At 39.6% G+C, this 24,436-nt stretch overlaps 2 protein-coding genes across 2 annotated transcripts; both read right to left on the bottom strand.

Moving 5' to 3' along the window:
* Positions 1-8,776: 8,776 nt before the first annotated feature.
* Positions 8,777-11,886, bottom strand: LOC114352093 (uncharacterized). The gene has a single exon (XM_028303553.1). The coding sequence runs from the start codon at positions 11,369-11,371 to the stop codon at positions 8,777-8,779; it is 2,595 nt and encodes an 864-aa protein (XP_028159354.1). The 5' UTR covers positions 11,372-11,886.
* Positions 11,887-14,159: 2,273 nt separating this feature from the next.
* Positions 14,160-22,673, bottom strand: LOC114352080 (uncharacterized; the record flags this gene model as incomplete). Its single annotated transcript, XM_028303538.1, has 6 exons — positions 14,160-18,245; positions 19,679-19,743; positions 19,898-19,928; positions 19,997-20,083; positions 20,418-20,725; positions 22,539-22,673. Coding segments are annotated over 6 exons (4,712 nt in total), but the record flags the coding sequence as incomplete, so codon positions are not given.
* Between the last annotated feature and the right edge of the window lie 1,763 nt (positions 22,674-24,436).

Genomic DNA, 24,436 nt, shown 5'->3' with positions numbered 1-24,436 from the left:
CTGATGATGGTGAATAGTCCCGTACATCATGATATTGTTGACGCATTTCTATAATCAGGATTTTTTCCCATGGTGTCTGATGACGTAATTGTATTCCTGTCCACAGGATCATCGCCCATGGTGTCCACTGGTGTCCCGGCCATGTCGTCATGCGAAGCTATACAAGGGGTAAGTATTTAGACACATTTTACTTGCTTGAAATTTAAATCACTTGTTGGTATTTGAAAATAAAATCGTAGTGGGCGTGTAAAATCCCATCTGATCCAAAAAGGGGGAATCAGGCTCTAAAATACATTTACTATGTGTATCAGAATAACATTCCTTAATTGATGACTAATCTGTATCAGCTTGTTTATTTGCTTTACGGCTGATTTTTCAATCGTCGGATAACTTTTAACTGAAGAATAAGTTTGGCACATTGACAGTTTCAGTATGGGAAATATGTCAAAATGATAAGTTTATTCTTCAGTTAAAAGATATCTGACGATTGAAAAAATAATAGTGACATTACAAAGTGTACCGTATGTATAGATGACCCAAGCTGAACTGTCCCACCAAACTCAATGACAGGGGGGCGCTACCATCGTTCAACTATATGGTTTCCAACATAGCAAAAATCGGAACCAGCGATCCGGCATTGACGGTGGCGCCCCACTGTCAATGTCATGCATAGGACAGTTCAGTATTTTGGAACTATAACAAACATATCGCTTGTTTTTTGCCCTATCGTATAGTCAGCGTCAAATAGTTCATGACACCCAAAGTAGCCAATTATATCGCAACACGTCTTTGTTACAATTGGAATAAGGTTGTGTTATCTACTTTTTCTCTACTTTGGGTGTCACGATCATTTTGACGCCGACTATAGAAGGTTCATAATCATCATCATCATCATCTCAGCCATAGGACGTCCACTGCCGAAGATAGGCCTCCCCCAATGCTTTCCATGCGGCCCGGTTGGTAGCGGCCTGTGTCCAGCGCCTTCGTGCTACCTTTACGATGTTGTCTGTAGAAGGTTATATGATCGTATTATCACCAACCTGTTTAGCTTCTAAGCTCGTAAATAATTGACTTTACGCTAAACCCCAAACTTAAGAAGTTCTCAAAAACCTATGTTATTTCCAGACCTACCAACAAACCTGTCCACCGCGCCCCAAAATCTGTTGCTACTGCCAGAAACCCATGCCCTGTTCCTGCGCTCCCAGATCCTCCGTCCAATTCCAGAGATTCCCCAAAGTCATATCCCAAGACTCCACAGACTCCAATATCTTCCCTAGAACAAGATCCATCTCTGTAGACGACAAGTCTTGTATCTGCAGCGGATTGTCTATGGATGACTTCGAAAAGAATGTCAAAGAGGCAGTAAGTCAATGGTTGCAAGAATTGCCAGTATATGCCAATGATAAGCCAGAAGATAGAAGAGTAAGAGAAGATATGGCTAGGAAATTGGTTGAGAAGTTAAAAAGATTTAAAGATGATGAGGATTTCGAAGACAAAGCGAAAGCTGAAATAGCTGAATGTGTTAGTAAAATGCCTATGTGGTGTCCTGGAAATGAAGAGGACCAGGATGTATTCAAGCAGCGTATTGTAGATAACCTTCTGAACAAAATTCGTAGTATAAAGGTCGATAAATTTGAAAGCGAGATATCAAAATGGGTTGAAAGTTTGAATTGGAAATCGAGGGACAGTCAAGGAAAAATTATCGATAAGAAGAATATAGTGGAAAATATAGTTAATAAGCTAAAACCGTTGGCTTTGAATCAACCGACTGATGCTTCAAGTTACAAAGAAGCTCTTAAAGCAGAGATTATGAATATTCTAGAAGAATTACCAATTCAAGTGGAAGGTGTTAGAAAAACGTATTTGAATAAACTTGCCGATAGATTAGCTGGTCAACTACACACAATACCCGCTAAGGACATTAAGAGTTCAAGTTTTGAGTCGTTAGAAGACGAATTTCAAAAACAAATATGGGAATGGCTCAAAGAAATTCCAGAATATTCCAGCGCTAGTGCATCGAAAGTTCCAGAAAACCAAAAATCGGTCAAAGCATTAGCTAACAAGCTTCAAAAATTACAAGCACAGGGAATCGAAAACTCCAGCGTTCAGGAGCAAATGCAAAACGAAATTAACGAATGGCTTGAAAACAATGTCAGTAAGAAAAGCAGTCTTGATTTGAAAACCAAGAATAAACTAGCTGAAAAGCTACTGGGAAACTTGATTCACGTATCCAAATCGGCAGCTAAGAAGACTAAAACGCCTTTAAGTCAAGATAGCTTAAAAAAGCAGATTGCGGACTGGCTTGATGACATCCCAGAGCTTGCTGGTGGAGATAGAAAAGAAAATGAAAAGGATATTGAAACTCTAGCTAAGAAACTATTTGAGTTGCGCTCTCAAGGTAAAGATGACACTGAATTGGAGGATGAAATTCTAAATTGGCTGACAAACTCTTTCGAAAAGAAAGGAAAACGATTAGATATAAGAAATCAAAGTAGTTTGGTAAATAGTCTACTAGGTAGAATTAATACATTGTCAGGTGGAAATGAAGATGAAAATCTAATTCAAGCCATTAGAGATTGCCTTGGAGACATTTCAAAATTAGATATCAGCTCTCCAGAAACCAAGAAAATGGTTGAAAAGTTAGCAAACAAAATACAAGAATTACAGTCGAATAAAGGTGATATTAATAAAGAAGATATAAAAGACGAAATAGATAACTGGTTAAATGAATTTTCTAAGCAAACTGGAGCTAATATTAGCCCCAAAACTAGAAACCAGCTGATGCAGAAATTAATGAACATTGCTACTTCTGTACCAAAACAAAGAAAACGATGGAACAAACAGGATAATCTACAGCAAGCTATATCTGAAGGAATCGCAAACATTTTAGGAGGAAGTTCATTATCACTTGCCAACGGCGAAAAGAAAGAATTACAAAGTAAAATATCTAACTTACTGTCTAGAAATATTGACAAAGTAAAAGCAGGCGATGGAAGTGGAGAAATCAAAACGAAAATTGCTAATATTTTAGAACAAGATGCTAATCTGTCCTCTGGGAAAGCAAAGAAAATCGCCGATGATATTGTAACTAAAGTTCAGGGTATGAAATTACCAGAATCTAGCATAAATTTGCATTCTGACGAATTGAAAAACATGCTCAAGGAAGAAGTTGGACTGATCTTAGATGCTTCTGACGTGCATTGTGATAATAGAGATGCTATGGAATCTACTCTAACTGACGTTTTAGTTGACCAAATTATGCGCGGCGAGGATGACAGGCAAACTAAAGATAGATTGATAAGAGCACTCAGAGATTCAGATATTTCCAAAGAACAAACAGAAGAAATCGCCAGTAAACTCATTAATGTAGCGAAAGAAATGTCTTTGAGCCAAAGAACTCAAGACTCTACGATGAGATTGAGTATGTCTAAATCGAAAGGTTTTGAACCATTATCTCCAGTGCAAAAGGAAATGTTCCAAGGAAGCGCTGAGCAAGAAATTGTAGAATTCATACAAGAAATAACAGGTGACAGTAGTCCGCTTTCAGTGAAAAAGTATAAAGCGGCTGCAGAAAAGTTAGCGCAAAGAGTTGGCGATATAATGTCTGAAGCAGACACAACAATCGCTGAGAAAAGAGAGGGCATAGAAAGTGAAGTTTCTAAATGCTTGCAAAGTCTCTCAATTAGTACAGATGAATCTAAGTCCAGAAAATTGGCTGATAAACTACAAAATCTAGCTTTCAAGACGTCTACACCGAAACGATCGTCTTTGGACGGATTTTCATTTAGACCCCGAAGAGATTCTAGAGGTTCAACAATGTCGGCTATAGAAAATGCTTCTCATTTCAAAATGCAAGCTTCTCCACCTAGCAAAGAGGAAGAACAGTATATGAATCAGCTGGTCGACATAATTGACAGTTGGATGAGCGATTTACCGATAGACCTGGATACTGAAGATGGTAAAGGATTCAAAGAGGTCATGATAAGAGATCTAGCTGGAGATATTATAGATAGACAAAAATATTTGCAACTGAATCCCGACGCCAAAACCTCTCCTGCAGAAGAATTGGAACATTTAAAGTATCAAGTGTTTAGGTGGCTGCATAAGTTACCTGATTTGAAAGACTTGATGCCATCAATAGCTAAAACGGATGATTTGATGGAACGAATAAAATCTGTTCCTGTGCCACAGCTTATAAAATCTCCAGATAGAAGATCCGGCAGACAAAGAGGTTCTATAATCCAGGATTTATCTCAGAATTTTGAATTGCTACATGATGAAATATCCAAGTGGATAGGAGCAGTGCCTTCTAAGTTTTATACTACTACAGATAAAGATCACCACCAAGAAATGGTTAAAGATTTAGCAGAACAGATTGACCAGCTTCATAAAGACGAAGCGTTGACAGAAAATCTTTTAGATGACATCGTCTCAGATTGGTTACAGAAGATGCTGAAAGAATATAATGAACAATATTTTAGTAGCTTAACTGAAGGGTTAAAAGGTGCTTTATTACATAAAGGACTGATTTCCCTTTTGGAGAGCTCAATGTTAATGAGGCAAAGTAGTCAAGTAATGCAAGAGAATTTAAGGGGTTTTATATTGGATTGGCTGAAAGAGAAACCTCTGTATCAAAGAAGAATTTCGACTGAAAAACGTGAACAGGAGCAGTTAGTAGCAGAACTGTCAAAGAATTTAAAAGATACGTTGAAAGCTTCTCACCCGAGCGAGGCGCACAGAGATGACAGAATCCTAGATGACATAAAATCACACATAAAACGATTCCCAATGGAGTCACACTTAAAACTAGATGAGGATTTCCATCATTCTACAGCGAATGATCTTATGGAATACTTGAAGATGTTACAAATGTTTCAAAATATGTCAGAAATACAGTCACTATCGAAATCACAATCCAGCATAGATTTCAAAGACATATTGCCGGTTATGGACGAATGGATAGGTAAACTACCGTTACAAGCCAGAAAGGCATCTGTAGATGATAGAAAACTTGATAGTCTAAAGCAAGAATTCGCTAAAACCATTCATCAACTTAAACAACAACATCCCACGCACACTGAAACGGGAAGTGCAGTTTTAAAAGATGAAATTAAGAAATATCTACACAAGTTTCCGATTGAGCCAGCTAAAAAGAAGGATCAACAGTTTGTATCTGAAAAGATTGATGAATTACATGACATGTTGCATAGTTTACAATCTGAGATGGCAACTCCTGGAAGAGCTTCAATAAGCGTTGATGGCGTCAGAGACGTTATTTTAAATTGGGCCAAAAAGTTGCCTTTTCAATCCGGAGCAACTATTGAAAAATCTAAATCTGAAGTTGATAAAATGGCGACGAAAATTAAGAAAATGCTATCTAACGTAAAAGGAGCGGATGATTTTGAAAAAATCAAACCTAATTTGGAAAAAGAAATAAAAGCGTTTGTAAACAAACTACCTATTCAGAAGAAAAAGTTTAAAGAGGATTATATTCATGAACTTACAAACCAATTAAATGACTTTGTCAAAGCATCCACTATGACGCAACCTAGCATGACCACAGACAGTAGTTTCAGCTCAAAATCTGGCTTCAAAAAAGCAGCAGATATTCTCTATGATAATATCGAAGATTGGTGTAACAATCTACCTATACCTAGTGCAAACACTCCTGAAGAAAAGGAAAAAGTCAAAACCCTCAAACAAAACATAGCTAGCAAACTGATCAATATAATAGGCGACTTAAATGTAAACCCTGAGATATTTAATGATGATTCTTTATACGAAGATCTGTTGAAAGATGAAATAGATAAATTACTCATTACTTTACCCCCAAGTCCAGAACTAGAAAGGAATTTACCAGCCCTCAAAGAGAACTTGATACAGAAAGTGAATGAAGCAAAACTTAAGATGCAAGACGAGTTAGCAGGACAAGTTTATAAGCAGCAACTGCGTGACGCCATCTCGAAAACTTTACCATCTATTGAAGATCTGTCATTGGAAGAGCAAGCTCCATTTGAAGTACTAAAAGATAACCTGGCTGATGCTTACATTGAATTGCACTATGCAGCTGATAACGAAGAAATGAAGCGTAAATTGAAGGCTAAAGTAAGTGACGAAATCAATCAATTCTGCGATGATTATTTACAACGATATCCAGCTTCACCTATCGACCCAAGCAAGTTAAATAGAGAGTTATACAATACATTGCAAAAAGTACCAGTGCCTAAAGACGAAACTATCAAAACTCAGGTTGAACAAGTGAGAATAAAGGACGAAATTAATGAATGGCTCCAAGAATTACCTTTGAAAGAACAAACTCCAGCTGAGCTATTACAACAAAATAAAATCGTTAATGTTTTAGCTAAACGCTTACACGATATTGAGAAAGAGAAGGAATGTGACCCTGGTATTGACGTTGAAGATCGCATGAAAAAAGAAATACATAAGTGGATCAAAAAGCTCCCAATCATACCAGGTGAAGAAGGTAACGTGGAGAGCATGGTTGATCAACTGACAGCTAAGCTTAAAAGCTCAGAAGAGTCGAGAAGATTCAGCATTTCTAGGATAAGACATTCGATTGACACTGCTAGTGATGAACAATCGTGTGCAGCAGTTTGTCCCTTTTATTCTAAATACGATAAACCAGCAAATCTATTGTCACCTTCCACAGACAATAGATATTTGTCGCAATACGCTCCACCCTTTCCCCCTAGTACCCTAAGCACGGAAGATAAAGCACATCTAGAACGAATTAGAGAAAGAAACCAACAGAGACAACAACCTACAAAACCAGCTTTTCCGCCGTGTCATTGCAAAGATGCGTCGGTCAATCCAATACCTATCGAAGCTGGAAGTCAAACTGATGTTGGCCCAGCAGTAGTTTCTAGCAGCGCCAAGTCTATTCAATCACAGCCCGAGCCATGTTCTAGAAGCCAAGCTCCGTCTACTCAATCGGACTTGGCACCGTGTTCGCAAGCTCCAGTGTCTCCTCAAGTTGTTGTAAAGGAGTTTTACTGGGATTCTCCAGAGTCAGCGATGCGAGAACCAGGTTTTACACCATGTGGACAACAAGGTCAATCTGTGAGCTTTCAAGGACAAAATCAACCTTGTGGGCCTCAACCACAGCAATTTCCATGGCCTCAATCGCAAGCTAATCTCCCTCCTAAGTTTGGCTTACTACAACCAAGTCCCTGTTCAAGACCTCAATTTCTTACACCAGATCAAAGTAGGATGCCTCAAGCACCTTGCATGTCCTCACCGCCTATGACGATGCAATCACCTCGCATGCCTCAACCGCCAATGCCTCAATCCTGTATGATGTCGCCACCGCCCCAAATGCCGCCACAGTCACCTTGTATGATGCCACCGGCGCCTCAGATGTCTGCTTCACCTTACTCCCAGAACAGATCTGGCCAATCTCCATGCATGTCCCAACCACCGTCGATGCCGTCACGAATGACGTCACAGCCTTATTCATCAGCGCCTCCTTGTGGCGGGTCACAACCTGCGTATCCGTCAGCACCACCTTGGACATCGCAACAGCCTCAGTCACCTTGTATGTCAAAGCCTCCGCAACAATCAACGCGATCTCCCTGCATGAATCAACCACAAATGCCTGAAACTCAATCGCCTTACTCACAGTATAACAAATCCCCATGTATGTCAACCCCACAAGAATCTCAACCAGAGATGCTTCCGTGTCATTCTCGAGAAACCCCCCCTCCTCGTCAAAGATCGCAACTTTCGCGGCAAATCCCTCCATGCCAATCTCAAGAAAACCGTCGTGAGACCAGAAAACCATTCAGACAGCCATGTTTTGGGTCTCCAGAAATATCGAGCACATCCTCTCCTTTTGACACCGAGTGTCCTGATGCTGATAGACGATTCGGTCCTAAGGTGACTCGGCTCGGTTCATTAGACGATGTGCCGTGCATGAAGAACTGTGGGAGTCAGTCTCCTAGAGCAAAAAGATCTAGGGGATCCCCTGATGAGGACTTTGATTGGACGATTCGCTTTCCTGAAGACGATGGGTTTTGGGGGACTCCGTGCCCTAGAAGAAGAGTCCATAAGGCTCCAATGAGAAACGCTGACGGGCCGTTTGTAAAAGAAAAAGTGAGAAAAGAAGAGAAGGTCAGATGTCGGTGTAGAGAACGTATTTTGACGAAGTGCATGGGCAGACGGCCTCAGACTTGCAACTTCTCGTGCCAGGATGATGAATCTATGCAGCACTGCTCTAAATGTTGTGGAGCTCACTGCCCTCACCCGAGTTACCTCTTTTTTAGATAGATTTGTGATCGTTTTGTTATGTCTTGTGATGTTTTGTGTTGTGATAATAAATTGCTAGTTTATTATAAAATAAGTTTTATTTGTGTAGAAGTAGGAGATTACATTTATTATGTTTAGCAAAACTTATATAAACGTCACAAAAATATCTGACACTATCAGGGAGCGGTAGAAGAACCTTAGGCTGGGTTGCAACGTCTTACTTTAACTTTAAAAAAAACGTCAAAAATCTGACAAATTCCATACAAACGCACTGGTTATAGTTACGGTTAAAATTATATAGTGCAACTCAACCTAAAGTCTTCTTGGCACGAAAAATAGTAGGTATAAGGTAACTATGAAATAAAAACATGTCAATTTCAAAACATCAATTTATTCAACAACAATAAAAACACTTCACAAAATCAATTTAACAACAATAAAACAATACAGACAATACGTTGATATGATTTACAAATCACCAAACAAATCACACACAAAACAAGCTTAATATTCAATAGAAATATCTGCAAGGCATTGGCATAGGATAGCACCGTGGACGCCTGCCCATATCCTCATAGACACGGTGTTTCTTGCACTTCCAAATGCGTTCCATACAATGACATTTATAGATCTCTTCTTCACCGTCAGTCTCTTCATCTATTGGTTCTTGGTCTGGTACAGCACTAGCCACTCTTGCTGTAGGCGTAGGGTCTTGGGTCGTCAAGAAATCTGTGCTCGGTGGCACACCAGACACAGTTTGACCTGGTGCTCCAATATTTCCTTGATTACACATCTGCACATAGTCTGGAGGTAGATTATCTTGATATATCCGCCCAGAAGCTTCAGCCTGGTTTGCAGGCTGGATTTGGCTCCTATCTGAAGCGTAACCCGATCGAGGGTCGTAACTACTTTGAGCGCCAATTGGCCTTTCGATAGGGCCAAAGCCAACAGATCCCGTTCCTTGCCTTGTGCCTAAATCCTGACAGCATTGTGGCAACTGCTCTTGCTGTTGATAAGGACCTGCCACTTGACTGGTGCCGAACACTCCTTGGCCTTGAGGATATGCTCCTGAAATTGGAGCCATTGATTGACGGAAAGGACCGATATTTACACCCGCTCCTGGATAATCTTGTTCTTGAGGACATGGAAGAGGTGGATGTCCCATAGACTGATAGAAATTATTTTGATTAGTTTGGTTGGCGCCTGAATTCCCTTGGAATTGACAACAGGGTGGTGGTGCCTGAACTGCTGACTGCTGAAGAGAACTTTGCTTACGTTGATTTCGATTACATGGTCCTGGCATCTGCCCCATTGACTGTTGATAAGAAGCTTGGTTACTTGAATCTGCTATTTGATTGGCACACAACATGCTTTGAGGTTGATCTGCCAAAGTGCCTTGAAAGGCATCTACTTCTTGAAGATAGTATGGACTTGCTCCTTCAGCGTTAATCCCAACATCAACCAACGCAGCTAAAACTTCCCCTGGGTCCGTTTGAACAAAAGTAGAAGCCACTGGCTTCTCCTTTTCGAACGATTCGTATCCTATCATAGTCTGTTGCCGTCTATTTTTCAGGCGATTTGTAAGTTCTTCAACCATAAAGTTAATTTCCAAATCGGCATTTTGTTGCAGTTCTGCTTTTTCTTGCAAGAATTTTGAGACTTCATGTTTCATGTTTTGCTCTGCAGAGTCATTTAAATCGATGCGCTTTTCTATATCGTGCAGTTTTCTTGCTAGTAATTCTCTCATACGTTTACGTAAAGCCTTATCTGACTCATTCAATACAGGCTTGACAGGCAAACCATTATACCACTGCTCTATTTCTTCACCTATTAAGATTTCCTCAACTTCATGTGTAAGGTTTTCGTCTTTGGGTATTGGTACAGCTTCTAATAACTGAAAAGCTATTTGACATAACTGCGCATGATTCAAGTATTTAAAGTCAACATTGGTTTGACTCTTCACACTTTCAGCTAACTCTTCAATTTTTTTCATAAGACGTTGTTTGTAAATGTTTGCTTTTACTGGATCCTCTTCTTTATATTTTGAGTAGAGAATGTAATTTTCTGCTGTACTTATCACGAAGTTATGTTGAAGTAAGTTAGAGCCTTTTAAATTGTGTGCTCTCACATACTGCCTGTCTAATTTATTTGCGATCAGCTCCCTGAAAGAGTGCGTGTCTGTCATATTGTGCACGTATTTTAGCATACTCAAGACATCTGATAGAACCTTGAGCTTCCAAACGTGTCTAAATGCCTGGATCTCGTTTGTCTGAGGTAGACAATCCAACATTTTATCCAATTCATCTTCAAACACCATTGCAAAATATGAATAATCGTTTTCAATATCTGGATCACCTTTGAGTTGGAAGTAAGTCTTCCAAATTCCATTATAGATTCCTTTTCTTGCTAGATTTGCTAAAGCTTCCTGTTCAGGATTGGGTGTTTCAAGAGGTATTTCTTTTAATCGTTCGTGAAAGATGGCATCGAAATATTGGTGAGCTTCATCTAAAGACATACCTTGTGGAATATTTCCATCTCCTTCCAAATGTGGTGTCGACTGAGTTCCAGTCCTCGGTGTGATATCTTTAATGCTCGTGTTTGATTTGCATGGTAAACTACATATCGGCGCTTGCGGACCTAAAAGAGGCATCTGGACTACATTTTGCTTGTTTGTGGTGGCCATTGGACCTGTAGTAAAGCCTAGTGGACTACTCAACCTGACGTTAGAAGGACAATTCGCTGATGTATTTGCTTTAGCAGCTCCACAATTGACATTTCTATTTGTTACTCTATTTGCATTCTTGCTACCAGACTCTGGTTGCTTTGTCAGCATTGGTACGGGTATACTTTGTATTTTGTTCATAAGCTCCGAAGCATGCTCCACGGTTTCATGTCTGTCCTCACCTACCAACTTATTAACCCATTTAAATATTTGATACTTTAGTTGTTCTAGTTCACTTTCATCAGTTCCCTTGCTGGAAGGGTTAAGTTCTAAATACTTATGTCTATCAATTATGTCTCCAGCTAAATCGTTAACAACAATCTCTCGAAACCCTTTATCATGAATTTGTGGAATCTTCAAAGTACTCAGCCAGTTATCTATCATGTCAACTAACTGCTTCAAATACAAATCAAGTCTAGCTTGTATATCATCATCGGTTATCTCGTTAATACTATTATTGCCAATAGAAGTGTTTCCTGCTTTTGAACTGCTCGGTAAAGTAACGCCGTATACAGCAATATCAACTGTAGATATTACATTCTCTTTTATAACTTGTCCTTCTGGTGGCTTTGAACTTTGAACTGAATTAGACGCAACACCAGATTGCACGTTCTTGAAATCATGATCTTGTTTAGATACTCCACCTTTTGTTTGCTTATTGTAATCTAGTATCTTGTCTATGAGTTTTAGAATCTCATCATGCTGAAAATATTGTTTGTCTGACCAAGTTTCCAGCCAGTTCAATATAATGTTTTCCAAATAGTAAGAAACTCCACGCTCTAAACTGCTTTCCCCTTTGTTTACTATCTGAAATACTTTTGTAGCTAAATCATGAGTATTTTCACTCCCGTTTTTTAAATTTACCGTATCTTCAGATGATTTTACATAATCATCAAGCCACACATCCTCATATTTTCTAACATAAATCTTTTGCTGCTTAGAATCAAAGCTTTTTGTCAAATAAGTTGTATCTTTTAGTGCGCGTCTTAGTTTGTCTCTCACAACCCACTTTCTTTTCCCTTTGTAGACATTCTTCATCCATCTATCTATTTCTTTGTCAATAACTTCATCGACATTTTTGTTGACATCCATATTTCTTTTTATATTTGTTGCCAAATCATCTACTATTTCACTCGTGTTTAGAACATTACTTAGAGCGTTGGGTATGCTATTAAGACAATCTGTAATAATTTGTTTCAACACAGGCAATGAGTAGTCATAGTAATACGTTCGCTTCGCTTCAGGTAGTGTTAATTTAGGCTCCTTTTCTTCGGATTTTACCATCACTGGAGTTTCTATACTTCTGATTCTTTCCATAAGTTCATTCGCATGCTCAATCGTTTCCGTTGTATTTTCACCCGCCACTTTATTAATCCATTTAAAAATTTGATACTTCAGATACTGAAGTTCATTTTCTTCTGTGCCTTTGCTCGTTGGGTTCAATTCCAAATACTTGAATCGGTCTGTGATATCTTCTGCCAATTCTTTCACTGCTTTAACCTTATTCTCAGAAGGTATTTTTATATGCAGTTCATTTAACCAGTCTTCAATTTGTTCTATTAGTCGACGTTTGTAAAATACTACGTTAGATTTTATTTCGTCATTAATTGTTAGTTCTTTTACATTACTAGTGGTAGATTTTATATTAGAAATTTCAGATTTAATTTGACCAATATTGTGAAAAACTGAGTAGTTATCTTTGTGTGAAACTCCATTTATAGAACTACTAACTCCAACGTTCCCTAAATTTTCATTTCTATAAAGCTTTTCACCACAAGTTTCTCTAAAATGCTTCAAAATAATATCAGTGAAATAATTGGCTTGATAATCAGAGAGACCACCTAGCTTATGTAATATTGTATAAATACTATCTTTCACAACACCATTATTAAAATTATAATCCCTTTCCTTCATAACTTCTACTAGAGCATCATGCAATTCTTCTTCTAACAATTCCAACCTTTTAGTGCTGGCACTCAAATGAAGTTTACCCAATATGTTAGCCATTTCATTGGTAACAAAGTCTTTCAATTCTTTTATACAATGACGATTCTTATGGGGCTCAGATGACGTCCCTGTGGAATACTCAAAGCAATTCATTTGTATGATATCATTTAATAAAGCTAAAGCTAGTCGATTAAAGTGAGTTTCTTTATCATAGTCGCCAATTTCTATTGGTATTTCATTCAAAATATCCACGATAGTTGTTTTAAGTGTGCATTTATAATCTTTATCAAAGTTTTGTCTGTTAAGAATGTATGGTTCTAGTTGATGTACCACAGAATCCATTACGTCCTCCTTCTTTATAGTTCTACCAAGAAAATCCCTTTTCTTAATTGGTATATCTTTCAACCAATTCTTGATTACACCTCTAAAACTATCTTCCATGTTACAATAGCCTTTCGGGATTTCAATTCGGAGTATTCTTACAGGAGACGGATAGGTTCTTCTTCGTCTCTCTGGTTTTAGATACATCTTCTTTAGTTTCTTGATTATGCTGTCAGGCAAATGCTCTCTGAATTCCCGTCTTTCTTCATCGCATTCAGAGAACTGGCTGGGTACTCTTCTAAGATACTTTCGAATTTTCCGTCTAATTTTCTCTTCGCCTCCTGGCCTAGCAAGTTTATGAGCCAACCTTTGCATTTTCTCGCCCCATTTAGTTGTAGTTTCACCATTATCAGTTTCTTTCAACCAGTCTAACACTTCATTATGTAGCTGTATGTCTCTGTCTTGTATTCGTAAATCTTCTTGCGATTTGATTCTTCTATTACAGTTACAACATTTTGCTGCGGCTACCAAGTCGGCCGAACTAAACGACGTCTGCACAGATTTGATATTCCTCAAAGCAAGTTCTGAGTGGTCTTGATCCAGTTGAGTGACTGGTCTTGACTGCATGCGAATCTGAAACAAAACAATCTACTATCATTGTTTATGCTTGATAATTCTGCTGTACGTTATGGTAAATAAAAGTGATGATACTCACATCTCCACACAGTTGGACGGTGAAGTTATTGGTTACCAGAGGCAGTGCTGTAATGAAAAAATAGCATATTACAGATATTACTTGAAAATTAAATAATGAAGTCACAATATGTTTTGATCAGTTTATTTTCAAAGGTAAATAATCAAAAATATAAACAGACACTAACAGTTCAAACGTTTACTACTAAATTTAATAAAAGTATGGACATCCATACGGTAAGGGATAGCATTGATCCATCTCATAATCATCGTAAGCGAAGCAGACTGGTGGTCTCCTACACCTCATCATTCGGTCCATACAGCGGCACGGCTCATCCACTTCCGACTCAAAACCTTCTTCCGTATCTTCTTCTAAATCTAGACGTCTTCGTTCTAGATTCCGTCTATTCCTCTGCGAACTGCGTATCTTCTTTCTGCCAGGTCTTGGAGCAGAGCCTTGAGTAATTACTTGTTGGGGAGTCGAAAACCATTGTGGTTCTCCGTAACTTGATATTTGTCCAGGTCCTCTTTGTCCACTAGCTTCTGTATTACCTTCTGGTTGTTGAGGTTGTTCAGCAGTTCTCGGAGGACTTACTGGGTGTGCAGGCATCTGCTCAGGTACCCTACAAGATACTTGAGGTAGCTGATTAGGTACCATCACTCCAGGACTCGGCACACTAGTTTGAATTGGTGTAGGAATTCTCTGTCGAGTAGGACTGACAATTCTGCTGGTATTGCCTGATGGCGTTTGGTTTCTATTACAGCATGGTGTTTGAGCTCCCAGTGGAATGTTAGGGATAGGAACAGGTTGTGATGCGGGTGAAAATTGTTCCACTCCAATATTACTAGGTCTTGGTGTTTGCCCTGATCGGTTTAAACCTTGGACCGTATTTTGACGCACAGGACTTGCTGCTGCACTCCTACAACATGGACTTTGTTGCCGCTCTGGTGATTGAATCGGCGGATTAAAATTTGATCTTTCTCTAATGCTCTCATGGCATTGCACATTTGGAGCCACAGGTGGTCCCGTAGATTCTTGTAGTGTCAACCATTGCTCTGATTTGTTACTTTGGATGCGAGAGTACTGATTGTGCTCATGGATTGGCTGTGGTAGTGGTTGCTGGATTTGAGGTAGTTGCTGCATTTGAGGTGGTTGTGGTTTGGGCGTGGCTTGACTGTCTTCAAGCGTGAAATATTCCTCAGAAGGCAACGGGACATGAGGCGGTAGGGACCGTTCTGCAAAGTAATTGTATCCGTACTGGTCTGGTACTCTAGTGCCGTCCCGTATCATATAGCTTGATTGGTTAGCTACAGCAGGCCGCGCTCGCAGCGATTCAGAGAAACTGGAGCAGTGAGGCATGTGTTGACTAAACTCGTAATACCCCACAGAATCCATAATCGCCACCGATTTTCGCGACGCATTACCAGACTGCAGTTGTTTTGCTCTATTCTTCAATCTATTTGCAAACTCATCCGCCATAAAAGTTATGTTTAAACTTTCTCCTTGCTGCATTGGAACCTTTTCTAAAAACGATGAAATCTCGTGTTTGAGTACCCTCTCCCCAGTGCAGTCGAATATGTTAACGTCATTCTCAATTTCACGAATTTTCTTTACCAATGCATCTTTTAATTTCTTTCTTTGTAGCTGTTCATTTCCATCGTTGTTTGGAAGTACAGGCAGATCTAAAAACCACTGTTCAACTTCTGCACCCAACATAATCTCATCAGCTTCATCTTTCACTGTCTCTTCGCTAGGTAAAGGAACTTTATGTAGCGCATTAAAAATATTAGTAACATACAGATCTGTATCGATATCTTGCAAATCTTTACCGTGCATTTTCTTCACATTGTCTACAAGAGTCTGAGCTTCTTGTATCAACTTTTTACGGTAAACATTTCCTTTAGCTTTGTCGAGATCTTTAAAATTTGCGCAGAGTATGAAATCTTCGACTAATTTCATAATTTGGAGTTCTTCGTGGGGCTGTTTATTTGAGGTTCCTCGTGGAAGGCTATTATAGACGCTCTCCACTAGCTGTTGCCTAAAAGAAGCAGGAGCCGCAGTAGATTTGATCAACTCATTAGTATTAGTAGTTCTCTCAATCAACTGAACTTTTAGTAGATGTTTCTTCGTTTCTAATTCTGTACTTTTCGGAAGTGCATTAAACAACTCCTCTAATTCATCATCTAAAGCGTCTTCGTAATAAAATTGGTTATGAAACGTTGCTGGTTCAAATTTTAATCTTGTTATGGCTTTCCAAACTCCATTGTAAATGCCCATTCGTGCTTTATCTGCGTTTGCTTTCTCAGCTGCTGTACATGATGGGATAGGTATTTCTTTGACCCAGTTTTTCAAAAAAGCGTCATATTCTTCATTCAACTGCTTCATTGATGGTGTAGATGGTTTTAAGTGAGTACTAGAGCAACACGAGGCTCCCATTTCAGGGTTTACTTGTGACTGGTTATAGTTATTTTTGGTGTTATTTAGAGACATTGGTTGGCTTGTGTTTACGGCTTCTGCTCTTGCTGCTGAAGTATTAAAATCAGTAACACTTGGTGGACAACACCTTATAGATCCGCTTACGTTTTGTTGAGGCCTTGTCAACATTGGCACAGGAATGCTTTGGATTCTTTGCATCAGTTCAGGGGCATGCTCAATCGTGTCCATATTGTCTTCTCCGGCTAGTTTGTTGATCCACTTGAAAATTTGGTACTTCAAATGCTCCAATTCATCTTCGTTAGAGTCTCGACAAGAAGGATTCAGTTCTAAATACTTGTGCCGGTCGATTATGTCCCCTGCTAGATCGTGGACGACTACTTGTCTGAAACCAGAGTCGTGTGCTTGTGGAATTAACGTTTGCAGACTTGCCAACCACTCGTCTATCTGTGTAGTCAGTTGATTCATGTATAAATCTAAACTAGCGTCTACATCGTCCTTGGATATTGCTCCAATGCTAAAATTCGCCGTTTCGTTATTATTAGATTGGTAATGTGGACAACTATTCGTTGCATTTTGGAGGATAACATACGATTGCGATTGTCTTGAATTTTGACTAGATTTCGTACATGTTTGATTAGTTGTATCTGAAGTAAATATATTTTTAACAAGATGCAGTAGCTTTTGACTACATTGTCGAGCGTCTTGCCATGTTATGTTGTCAATTTCTTGACACAACAACATTACCAACTCGCTTTCAACGAGACTGTCTCTACCTGATCGTAATGCTTCAATAGAATCGATAAGAAAATCGATTATTTCAATCTCAACATCTTGAATAGGTACTGAATTTGTGTGAGAGCATGTTCGTTCTAAAAAATACTTTAAATCCTCCGAAACACATTGCTTTATCTCTTCTTCTGTTGGTTGAACATATTTCTTAAATCTATTCACGTATTTTTTTTTACGATGATTAGATTCAGACTCAGTTGCATTATCACCATGTTTGAGAATATTTTGCAACCTAAGTCTCCTTATAAATTGATCTGTTATATTATTGATATACTCAGATTTCTTGTATTCATCAACAGCTATTGGTAATTTGGAAATAATGTAAATTATTTCTGATTTTAGCGAATTATTGTCACTTCTAGATCTATTTCGAATTAGACGTTTAATTCTGTTACTTAATGTTTCCGTAATATCACCCTTATCTATTACTTTCCCAAAAATATCTACTGTTTGAAAGGGTATACTTCTTATCCAGTTCACGATCACACCGTCAAGGTTTCTGCCATCATTTGACATTTGTAAATTAGTTTCAGTTCTATAAACATCATAAGATTTATATCGATTCATCCGGCTTATAATTTCATCAGAAATGGCCTCTCTGTAAGCCTGGACATCTCCACAGGGAACCCAAACTGGGACATATTTCAACAATTTGCTAATATCATCCTTCTTATTATGAGGGCCTTCATTGAAATCTAAATTTTCAGTCATTTCTTGCAGCTTTGCGCTCATTTGTTTAAGCACTTCTCGTCTCAAGTCGCTTGCTTGTGGGTCTGCATTGGGACAGACTGAAACCTTATCTAGTAGTTCGAAGATCTCGTCTCCAAAACCCTTGCGAAGATTCTCATTGGATTTGGTCTTCCTTTGAATGACAAAGCAGCGACAGTTGCGGACCGGCTTGGCTACATCAACGGAACTGGAGGTGGTCTGGATGGATAAGTCCACTGGCATGCTAGCAGTCTCGACAGACTTGTAAGTCCGTGGGTGAGGGTTCAAATTCGCGTGTTCTAATACATCACCTTCGGGCTTCGTGTCGTCGCTGGATGAGGCCGGTGATAGGGGAACAGCTACCTAGAACAATTTAGATTCTGAAGAGATTTCTTTTTGTTGTTTTAACCGTAAAAAATAATCTAGAATACGCATTTATCTCAAACAAGAAAACTTGTTGAGTGCAGGCCAAATCCTCCATTTGCCTCTTAGGCCAGTAGAATTAAACACAAAAATTGATTAAATCGGAAATAATTCCTACAAAAGATTTTTTTGCTTTAATGGCTTCATTGGTTGCCCATTAAGACTCTCCTAAGTTTTCGACTTCGACGGAGTTGTGCTTAAGTGGTGGGGGCCCCCGAAAGAGGCGTTTTTTCGGTTTTCCGGTTATACCGCGTAAAGGACTTACCCTATCGAAAAGTGGTCTTCATGACGGTTAAAGGGCACTTAATTCTGCATTGAATAAGACCAAATTCATATGTTTTGGACAAACCGTTCTCGCGCTAAAGTTCAGCAAAGTATAAAATATACGTATAATTAATGACCCTCTCCACGTCCAATGGCTTGTTACCCACATGCTTCCAAGCCTTGTAAAGGGTCGCCTTAACCAGTGTAACCCTAAAAAGGCTCACGAGTTTGATTCGCTTAATCTTGTTCGTCCCAGCCGTTCCTTAACTGCGGTTGCTGCACCTCTTCCTGGCACTCTCCTGAACGACTCTGTGTTACCTAATGTGGCTGCCCCTCTTCCTTGTACCCTCCTGTACGATTTCATCGCTTAGCCATATGCCTGGTCCAAGGTTCGACGCCACAAAATCAACTTCGTACGAGTGAAAATAGTTTAAATACTATTTCCCGTGCTTGACCAGGCATACGGCTAGGCAACGTAGTCATGCAGGAGGATACAAGGTAGAGGGGCAGCCACAGTAGGTAACACAGAGTCGTTCAGGTGAGTGCCAGGAAGAGGTGCAGCAACCGCAGTTAAGGAACGGCTGGGACGAACAAGGATAGGCGCATCAAGCTCGTAAGCCTTGATAGGGTTACACTAGTTGAGGTGGCCCTTCTCAAGACTTTGAAGCCTGTGGGTAACAAACCATTGCACATGGAGAGGGTCATTAATTATACGTATATTTTCTACTTTGCCGAACTTTAGCGCGAGAACGGTTTGTCCAAAACATATGAATTTGGTCTTAGTCAATGCAGGATTAAGTGCCCTTCAACCGTCATGAAGACTACTTTTTGATAGGGTAAGTCCTTTACGCGGTATAACCGGAAAACCGAAAAAATGCCCCTTTCGGGGGCCCCCAGCACTTAAGCACAACTCCGTCGAAGTCGACAACTTAGGAGAATCTTAATGGGCAACCAATGAAGCCATTAAAACAATAAAATCTTTTGTAGGAATATTTCCGATTTAAAAGCTAATTCTACTGGACTATCTGGTAAATTAGAGAGGGTCGTACTTCTGCAGTGGTGACTAAATGATCTGATGATGATTTTAAAACCACAATAAAACTACTCACAGTTCTTTTCACTGGGTCAGTCCTTGGCACTGTTGCTACTTCTTTGGAAACCATTTCAGCGGCCGCTGTGGTAAAAAATAAAAGTAAATCAGTTACGTTGACAGTTGACAGCAGTTGAGAATTTAGAACAAGGCCGAATGAAATAGAGAAAAAGAAGCGTTCCATCCTTACACATATTTCTTGTCTATTGTAATAAATATTAACTGAAAACTGATTTACCTTGAACTTCCATGTTCACAGAATTGGTAGCCTGCAAAAAAAAGTAATTGTCAATTGTCCTGTACTTATTTGATCACCTCACAAAATATAAATACTTACAGTCAAAAGCGACGGTGTTTGAGAGAAATTATAATTTTGCTCGCACCTCTCTCTTATTACGGGGCCGACGACTGGCTGGCTATAAGGCTGTAAAAAACACTTCCTTATTACAGTCAAGAAACGTATTCTTTATTAGCAAATGTCTCAAGACATATCGTACTTACAAATCGTCAAATATTTTACTCTTAAGGAGCCTCTACATGTCTCATAATCTTTTTACACTACCAGCGCTTCGAGACAAACATTTGACAAGTGCTGAGAACAAGCGCCGCAACAAACTCAGTCACCACTGTCTGCCGGTTAATATAAATAAATAGAAATAGCAGTAGTAGGTACATTTGATTCAGGAGCAGTTCACTGAATTTACCATGCATTCTTGTATGGTGTATCTTATAAGTACAAAAGAACTTCAAACACGTACATAAGAAGACATCCTTAAGTTATCCTTAACTTTCCTCGCGACTTCTTTTAGATACTTGCTGTCAGCCCTCATCACTTGCCTCCTATACTCGGCACAGTCACAATCGGCTCTCACATCTCTGGTCGGTGATTCTTCCAGCCTAGGCTTCGGTCTGCAGTTCACTTCAGGCTCGTAAGTGTTCCTGTAGCTACCAGTTCTTGGAACAGTGTTCCTGGATGTACTCCGGTCCGGAGAGATCTGGTTGGAGGTGTTCGATTCGGTGCCGTGTCGAGAAGGGGATCCGTAGCGGGCTTGGTAGCTTTTGGAGACTGAAAAGTGATGGTGGGTTTTACAGACTGGTTTTTACTTTTTGCTACGTTGGTTAGATATACCTGTCACTATAGTCGATAATAAGCAAAGACTGCAGTGTTGATTGCTATAACTAAAGGGTCTTTGATCAAACCTCATTTCAAGTTTTTCACAACTCAAAATTTCCAAGAGGAATTTATTTGACTAGTAAATTAATCATCATCGTCATCATCAGGTCATTTAGTCTCCACTGCAGGAACACAGCCCTTTTTTGGCTGACTAGACAGGTTGGGGAGCAAATCATAAACAAAGCTTTAAGCCAGAAGTAGCAATGGCAGAACACGAGTCCCCTGACCAAATAAACTCAAAACGATCGTGGTTATTGTGTTCTCTTCTTAAGAAGATGCATAATCAATATTTGGGGGCAGGCCTATGTTCAGCAGTGGACGTCTTTAGGGGACAGGAGTGGGCCTGATTGATGGTAAGGGGTCATCCATAAAGTACGTCACACGTAAAGAGGGGGGGAGGGGGTTGACAAAGTGTGACAAGGGGTGGGAGGGGTCCTAAGTTTCGTGATATCACATTTCAATGAGGATCATTTCGATTTTTAGCTGTGAATGCAGATTTATAGGGCTAAGAAATCCTTAATACACAGTCCAAAAATTTTTGTTCTACGACAAAAATTGACGAAGTTATGGCCAAATTACTAAAAAAGTTCACTGACCGCCCGGCGCGGGGACGATGACGTCATTATATCCGATCCGAACGCTGCCGGCGTACTGCGTGGATAGAAAATATTTTTTTCTAGCCAAACTATCAGTTTTAGAGAAAAACTTGTAATGACATTTATTCATCAGAATAAAGTAAGCTATCGATAGGTAATTTTTAAAAATAGAAATTGTGAAAAATAACGCAAAAAATCCATACGCTCATACGATTCAATGGAACGCAGAGACGCGATTGGGGTCTCCGCGGTGGTATATTTGGCGATTTATTCAAATAAAGTGTTCATAAATATTATGTTCGATACAAACAATCATTAAGTTACACTCACCCCAACCGCGTCTCCGCATTGCATCGAATCCTATGAAAATGTGGTTTTTGGACATAGCGATACTTATTTTTCACAATTTTCATTTTTAAAAATTACTGGTCGATAAGTTACTTTATTTTGATGAATAAATGTTATAAAAAGTTTTTTTCTAAAACTGATAGTTTAGCTGGAAAAAAATATTTTCCATGCCAACAGTACGCCGGCTGCGCTCGATTCGGATATAATGACGTCACGCGGCCCTGCGTACGTTGACTTTTAGCGGCAAAAACGGCCTATGTTTATTACTTAATATCTTCGTAAGTAATGGTCCGATTTGGATAATTCAAAAAGATATATCTTTCTTATGTCTTAAAGATTAACGTAGATACTAGTTTTATTGAATTTTCTACAACAGTACTGATCCTCATTGTTTCAAATATTTGATATAATGTTGATTTCATATAAAAAAATACTTAATTTAAATAGATATAAAACTAATTTCGGAACTGCTGTTAATTTAATAATTTTTCGATGTGAAATTGCAAAACATGTGACGTCACACTAGGGAGGGGGGGGTCTCAGAAATGTGACCACCTGTGACAAGGACGGAGGGGGGGTCAAAAAATCATTTAATTCGTGTGACGTACTTTATGGATGGCCCCTAAGTAACTACCGCTACACAAAGACACCCGCCCGGGGGGGTTACAGCTGTGTATGCCTCTAAGGTAAGAGTACCCTCTCTTCTTGAAAGATTGCTGAAATGATGACGATCCAAGATTAGGTACTGAATCCCCACTCACCATTCTTAGCCTGAGTATAAGTGATCAGCCTCTCCACCATCTCCGTGGACCGCTCCATGGACACGTTCGGGTATTTCCGGAGAGAGTTGGCGAAGGCGTCCGGCTCTCGGGACGGCCGAGGGGAGCACACTGAACCTGGAATAAAGAATTGAATAGAATAGTTTTTTATTTGAAAGAAAGACATACAAGCAGGAAAGACATAGGTACCTACATAATGAAAGAGATACACAAATGGACAGATAGCTGCTTGTGCCCCTCTGACAAAAAGGTACAGGCTCAGCATACATCAAGACCGCGCCAGGGCTTGTCTCGAAACTGACTAATGATTGGAGGAATTGTGAGGTAGCTAACAAAACGTGCCGTTTGGATCCAAGGTGACTTTTGATAAGGTAGTTGGCCAAATCCTAAAGGTAGCCTTTCAAACTAAGCGTCACAGACGCAGCGTCTATAACTTTGGTCTTGTGCCACCAACGCCGCGTCACTAATTCGCTTCGAAAGGTTACCTTTTAGACCAGCGGTTCCCGGAAGGTGGTCCGCGGAACCCTGGAGTTGNACCCTATCGAAAAGTGGTCTTCATGACGGTTAAAGGGCACTTAATTCTGCATTGAATAAGACCAAATTCATATGTTTTGGACAAACCGTTCTCGCGCTAAAGTTCAGCAAAGTATAAAATATACGTATAATTAATGACCCTCTCCACGTCCAATGGCTTGTTACCCACATGCTTCCAAGCCTTGTAAAGGGTCGCCTTAACCAGTGTAACCCTAAAAAGGCTCACGAGTTTGATTCGCTTAATCTTGTTCGTCCCAGCCGTTCCTTAACTGCGGTTGCTGCACCTCTTCCTGGCACTCTCCTGAACGACTCTGTGTTACCTAATGTGGCTGCCCCTCTTCCTTGTACCCTCCTGTACGATTTCATCGCTTAGCCATATGCCTGGTCCAAGGTTCGACGCCACAAAATCAACTTCGTACGAGTGAAAATAGTTTAAATACTATTTCCCGTGCTTTTTTTTTTTTTATGCTAGCCAAGGCAGGTATTTGACCGCAATCGCACCTGGTGTTAAGTGAGATGCAGTCTAGGATGGATATGGATGGATAGTCTTGCAACATTTTTCTTTACTGCTTCGCCTCTATTAGTCGTAGAGTGATTGTATATATATGCCAAGGCACGAAGTACCTCGACGCTGATATTCTGCGAGCACCGTTTATAGAGAGGGCGTCCAGCCAGCCTTACAAAATACAACAAAAAGACAAACTTTATAAAATTACAAAATAAAAACAGACTAAAAACTTTTCGTTCACACATTTAAAATACGTATTCAATTTGCATAAAATTTCTTTCACTTGGCTGCTTAATGGATTTCGTACAGGAAATTCACTTACAGTAGGAGCCATTTCACTAATATTTGGAACACAATTACATAAAATTACACGTATCTGCTACCAGTACCGGGGGTGAAGTGAAGTATGTGAGAGACAAGGAAGCGGTGCGTGGCGGATGCGCCGCGCTTCAGGCCGCTTGCTATAATAAACCATGCGCGGGACGCGCCGCGCTTCAAGCCGATTGCCACTCTAAACTATCGGTGTGCACTCACACAAATGCAATTCTCAGCTTAAGTTGAGAGGACTGTATCTTATTCTAAACCTCTCTCTATAGAACATAATGTCAAAGACTTTTTGTAAAAAAATTATCTATTTTCTGCGAGATACAGAAATATAACCTGCTAGAGTCATGGAAGAAATACTCCCCAAGCATCTCATCTGTTATTGCTGGGCAAAAAAACTAATTAACAGCTATACCAGGCCTGTTCATCTCCGCGAGTTTACATCGAAAACAAAACACGCATGATGGCCCACCTACAGGATACTATTCGACAAGGCCTCACATACGAGCGAATA

The sequence above is a fragment of the Ostrinia furnacalis genome, unplaced genomic scaffold, assembly GCF_004193835.3.
Source record: "Ostrinia furnacalis isolate ACB-3 unplaced genomic scaffold, ASM419383v2 OfSCF1246, whole genome shotgun sequence".
NCBI lineage: Eukaryota > Metazoa > Arthropoda > Insecta > Lepidoptera > Crambidae > Ostrinia > Ostrinia furnacalis.
Note: the sequence above shows the minus strand (reverse complement) of the source record. Positions and strands in the feature narration are given on the sequence as shown.